Source organism: Elaeis guineensis, chromosome 6, assembly GCF_000442705.2.
Source record: "Elaeis guineensis isolate ETL-2024a chromosome 6, EG11, whole genome shotgun sequence".
Classification (NCBI taxonomy): domain Eukaryota; kingdom Viridiplantae; phylum Streptophyta; class Magnoliopsida; order Arecales; family Arecaceae; genus Elaeis; species Elaeis guineensis.
In genome coordinates, this window is record NC_025998.2 from 126,658,729 (window position 1) to 126,664,797 (window position 6,069).

Genomic DNA, 6,069 nt, shown 5'->3' on the forward strand with positions numbered 1-6,069 from the left:
TATGATAGATTGATTAATTAGGAGCGGTTAGTATTTTGATAAAAAAATAAAATTTTTATTCAAAAATTAAGATATTAATTTTTTTTTATTTACAAGAGATAGATTTAATTTTGATATAGTCATGAGATATTGAACATTATTTTTATAAAAAATGAGATCATAATTTTGAAATCTTAAAATATTAAAAATCTTTGAGATATTGATTTTGATAATAAGAAAATAAATGGTTCTATTTTAGATCAACACTTGATGTATTGATCTTTTCCTTATGAAATGATTTAAGAATAAATTTATATCAAGAACTTGAATATTGAAATATTTGTGGGTGAGATTTTTACTATAAATCCCAAGTAAGAATTTTTGAAGACTTAAATAAGAAAAAAATTTTGAGGATGAAATTTTTTTTAGGAGAGATAAATATAATATCCAACCTAGTTGGATCCTAGACCCAGCCCAAAGGTGCACAAAGCCCATAAAAAAAATAAAAGAACGAAGAAGACTCCTGTAGGGAGTCTTCTTCTTCCTTCCGATCGGCTTCTAATCGGAGTCGAAAAATGTCGGAGGAGTCAAACTCCTCCCCTCTGGCCCTATTTAAAGGGGAGACCTCTTCTCTCTTCCCCTACCAAAGAAATCAAGAGCCAAACGACGAGGGTCGTCAGAAATTTGCTCGTGGAAGCCTTCACTATGCTCGCCTCGATTTCTTGTCGAAGACGTCATCAGAGCTCGAGGTAAGCCCGACTTCTCTTTCTCCCTTCTCCCTCTTCCTTCCTTTGCCTGTGTGCATGATCGTCGGCGATCGGATTCATCAAATTTTGTTGGAGAAAATGTCCTCTATTTTTCGTCCCTCTTTTCTTTGGTTTCCGACATCGGTGATCACCATCGACCATCGGTTTGATTTCTCTGAGCTATGGTGATGTAGTTCTCCTGTCGTCGGCCACCGCCGCATCAGTTGCGGCTTCTGACCGATTGAACAAGGGTGGGACCACACGGTCCTCTGTTTTTGCCCAAAGGAACAACGAAAAGAAGAAGGAAGAAAGAAAAGAAAAAAAAATATATTTTCTCTCTCCTCTCTCTCTTTTTCTCTCTCTTCTCCTCTCTCTAAAATTTCTCTTTCTCTCTCTAATTTCTCTCTCTAAAATTTTTTCTCTCTAGATTATTTCTCTTTTAAGATTTTTTAAAATTTTAAGAAGAATGATGGTGAATTTAAATAATCTTAGTGATGGATTTTGATCTGTGATCGTCGGACAATATACCGACACCCACCTTAGTCAGATCAGATACTTTTAGATTTCATTTTTTATAATTTTATTGAATTATCCACATGATAATTTCAGCATGATTTGATCTGATCAATCAGATTTGTTGAACCATATCATCTGATTAGTCTAGATAAATTTCTCTCTCTAGAATTATATCTCTCTAGAAGTTTATTTTTTATAATTTATCAAAAAAAAATTATTTTGATGAGTTTGAGTGATTTTAACGAAGGGGTTCTAGTTCATGGTCGCTGATTGGTATGTTGACACACAACTTGATCAGATCATGAACCATTAGATTTGAGCATCCATGATCTCGATTTAACCATGACTTGATTAAATCATTTTGATTTCACCAATCGAGATGTTGGACTGTGGCACCTGATCAATTTAGATTATACTTCATGAATTCTCTCTTCTTGATTGATGAACCTAATGAAGAAATCTCGATCCTATCACTTTGAAAATCTGATTTGATCTGGTAGCCAAAGTCGAACCATCTATATCCTAATTAGATTTTGATCAAATAAAATTACATGATCAGACCAATCTGGATGATAGGATACGGGTATTTATCAATTCTATCTTTCTTAATTGTTCATGTCCTTTCTAATTATTGAAATTGATCCTGTATAGGGTTGTGGTGTTTGATCATGGGATATCGCCATATGATCTATGAACAAAGGATGTTGGAAGAAAATTTATAGAATTATGTGGATTTATTGAAATGCGTATGAGGTAAATAATGCTTCATTTTTTTTAGATTTATCAATAAATTATAATATATTTTTTTGACATATTTTATAAAACGATGCATGAATTGGATGAATGACATTTTGTTATGAAAAATATCTTATTTTGATACGTTATGATGAAGTATAATTGAACATATTAATTTCGTTATGCATTATATTGATTGATTTCGATACCACATAAGTATATATTTTCTTATCGAATTAGAATAAAAAATATGATTTATGAACAATTTTGATATAAAAATAGTATGAACTGACAACCTGACTATGTAAAAGATTCCATCAATAGGGACATATACGTCGACAATTGATTTGTCCTGAGGATATATGTCACCAGTGAGACCAGTGATATGTCGCTAGCGAGACCGGCAACAAATCGTCAGTGAGACCAGCGGTTCCAAAGGACTTTGCTGCCAGATGATTCGTAGCTCACCGTAAGAAGATACGCGGTGTTATGATCCTGCCACAAAAAAATATAATCATAGCTCATGGTTGACGAAAAGAACTTAAAAATGAAAGAATTTGAAATCTCGAAAGAAATTTGAATTTAAAAAAAAAATAAATTTAACATGAATATATTGCATAATTGAAATTGATTTCGAATTGATAAACTCGATATATTTATTTTTTATAAATAATTATTTATTTTAATACCTGATGAAATCTATTGAAAGTGATCATTACTTATTAGGTTGTCTAGCTCATTACCTCTTATTTTTACTGTTTTTACAGATGTTGAGGAATTAAGATGATACAAGATATGAACGGAAGAGTGATTAGAAATAGAACCTCTATACTTTTATTTTAGATTAGAAGTCTTATTGAATTTAATGTGAGGCTTATTGAACATGGTAAAATTTATTGAGATATTAAAGTTGAAATTTGAATTATTATAATTTTAGATTTAAATTATTGACTAATTATTCTGATGTTGCTTTGTGATAGCATGATAAGATGCCTTGCATGCTTGTAGGGAGAGTTTTTTATGAGTATACGATGGTTGTCATGACTCTTGACTCACAATCTCATATCGAAGGTATGACAATTAGTATCAGCAAGTCTTGATGATCGGATCGTTGAAATTAAGTTCTAATGCGATCAATAATTGAGATATTTGAATCTGGGATAACAGACCACGTAGAGAGATTTTCCACCGAAGCGGTATACAAAGGAGGTTTATGCTTATTTTCCTGAAATCATGCATTGGATTCGAGATGGTACTTGAACTAATTGCTACATGAGTGTAAAATATTATTAGAAATCATGTATATATAGTACGATACTTCTTCAATGTCTATGTTTAAATGAGACTTGATTTGTTTAAATGAGCTGTTTTTTGGCGACAGATCTGACATTTGCTCCAGAAATCCTACATGAAAGCTTAATAGAATGAATAATGAGGCATCGCAACACCGTTCACGAGAAGCCCCTGCATATGGACAAAGTCTGATTCAATCATTTTAGCCCTGTGATGGCTAAAGAAGCTACCTCTGATGACATCTGCCACTAGTTCTCCATCGAGCAGTCCATGATTGCCACGTGGCCTCAGCTGGAGTTGCCCCCTTCCAAGAATCCTCCACGTTCAGATGCTATGGGGAATCCAAAGTTCCCGCGCGTCTCCCTTTATTTAAGCTCTATCATCTGATTAGAAGGCCAACCTCTCTCTCTCCTCTGTACAATCCATAATCCTCCATCCATCCTTTCTCTAGAAGATCATGGAGATTCACAAAGGTACGGGCTTTTCCATGCTCGCCTTCTTCTTAGCATGCAATGCTCTGGTCGCCGCTCGCAGCCAGCTTCTTCCTGTAGTCGATCCAGTTGGCGGCAATGGGCGGAGCCAAATCCAGACGTACATCGTTCATGTTTATCCGCCCGAGGACTTTGAGCTCCTTGGCGCCGAACAGCTTGAGAATTGGCACAAATCCTTCTTGCCCAACACCACTCTTGATTCGGGTGGGCCGAGGCTGGTCTACTCGTACCACAGTGTGATCAGTGGGTTTGCAGCGAGGCTCACCCCGGATGAAGTGAAGGCCATGGAGAGAATGGAGGGGTTCGTGTCTGCACGACCAGAGCAGCACCTTCGTCTTGGCACGACCTATACCCCAAAATTCTTGGGGTTGGACCAATATAACAGCCTCTGGATGAAGTCCAATCTCGGCGAGGGGGTCATCGTAGGGGTGCTGGACAGCGGCATCGTCCCCACACATCCTTCGTTCGACGCCGAGGGCATGCCAGAACCCCCCTTGAAATGGCGTGGCTGCTGCCAGTTCAACAATGCCAGATGCAACAAGTGGGTCCCGAAGCCTTGCAACAACAAGCTCATAGGTGCCGCGGTCTTCGGGCCCAGCCACACGCCACACGATGAGATGGGGCACGGGACTCACGTCGCCGGCATTGCGGCTGGAAGCTTCGTCCGTGGTGCTCAAGTACTCCGTCAGGCCCAGGGCACCGCAGCCGGCGTGGCCCCGAAAGCTCATCTGGCGGTCTACAAGGTGTGCTACATACCCGCCAACACAAATGATTACAGCTGCTGTGAACGCAATTTATTAGCCGCCATCGAAAAGGCCATCGATGACGGAGTCGATGTGCTTTCCATGTCCATCTTTAAGAAACAAAAAATTCACAGCAGCGGCATCGCCCAAGGCTCGTTCCGAGCGATGGAGAAAGGAATCATCTCCGTCTGCTGCGCCGGAAATCAAGGAGGGTCCGACCTTGGTATTGTGGATAATGATGCACCATGGATTCTGACCGTGGGGGCAAGCTCCATCGACAGGGTAGCGAGGGCGACCGTGAGGCTCGGTAACGGGATGGAATTTGATGGAGAATCTGCCTACCAACCGGCGAACTTCAGCAGTTCCACGATGATGCCCATCGCCTACCCCGGGGCTATCGATACAGATGTCAAGAAAGCTTGCCAGGATGGGGCGTTCGACGGCATGAACATTACAGGGAAGATCGTGCTGTGCGGGCAAGCATACAATGACCCAGTCAACAAGGGTGAGCTCGTGAAGGCCGCCGGAGGGGCCGCCCTCATAGTTCTGAACCAGAGGTGGAACAATTTCACTATCAGAGCCGATCCTCATGTCATCCCAGCTGCCCATCTGAACCACCAAGATTCGTTGAAGGTCGTAAACTACTTCTCGACAGAAAAGAACCCGACGGCCACCATAGTTTTCAAAGGCACGCTATACGGAGCCCGCCGAGCTCCAGCGGTTGCCTCCTTCTCCTCGAGAGGGCCGAGCCTGGTGAACGGCGGCATTTTAAAGCCCGATATCATCGGTCCCGGTGTAGATATTCTATCAGCATGGCACCAGGAGGTCGGACCCGACCCCTCCGGCGACACGGACAAGATATTCAACTTTGCATATGGTTGCTCCATGGCCACCCCCCATCTAGCTGGAGTTGCTGCACTGCTCAAAAGTTCCCATCCGGACTGGTCGCCAGCTGCAATTAAATCAGCAATCATGACGACGGCGCTCACGGTAGATCGTGAGGGGAAGCCCATCGCTGATGAAGCATCTGCCAATATGGATCCTGCTAGCTTCTTCGCCATGGGCGCAGGACATGTCGATCCATCCAAAGCCAGCGATCCGGGATTGATCTATGACATCAAGCCGGAGGAGTACATTGGCTACCTTTGTGGCGGCTTGAGGTACTCCGAATTCGAGGTTTTTCAGGTCGTCGGACGTCAAAACCAGTGTTCTTCTGTCAAACATATCGCAGCGGACCAGCTAAATTTGCCATCCATTTCGGTGAACCTTGGACCTGGAGTGACTTCATCGAAGATCAGAACCATAAGTCGGACTGTGACTAACGTAGGGGAGGCCAACTCAGTTTTCTCGGTGAAGGTTGATGAACCAGAAGGTGTGAGTGTGAAAGTAACTCCTCAGATGCTTCGGTTCTCTGGTCTCAATGAAGAGAAGAGCTATACCGTCGAGTTGAGCACCGACGGAAAGCCTCCAGGCAAGTACTCGGAAGGGCAACTCCGTTGGATTTCTAGCAAGCACGTCGTCAGGAGTCCCATCTCTGTCACGTTTTAATCCCGATGAAAAGGCTCC

At 41.6% G+C, this 6,069-nt stretch overlaps 1 protein-coding gene across 1 annotated transcript in view; it reads left to right on the forward strand.

Moving 5' to 3' along the window:
• Window positions 1-3,690: 3,690 nt before the first annotated feature.
• Window positions 3,691-6,069, forward strand: part of LOC105033267 (subtilisin-like protease 4) — a 2,620-nt gene continuing 241 nt past the window's right edge. The window contains exon 1 of the mRNA XM_010907996.4: window positions 3,691-6,069. This exon is cut by the window's right edge and continues 241 nt beyond it. Coding sequence (XP_010906298.4) covers window positions 3,727-6,051 — 2,325 coding nt within the window. The 5' untranslated portion in view covers window positions 3,691-3,726 and the 3' untranslated portion in view covers window positions 6,052-6,069.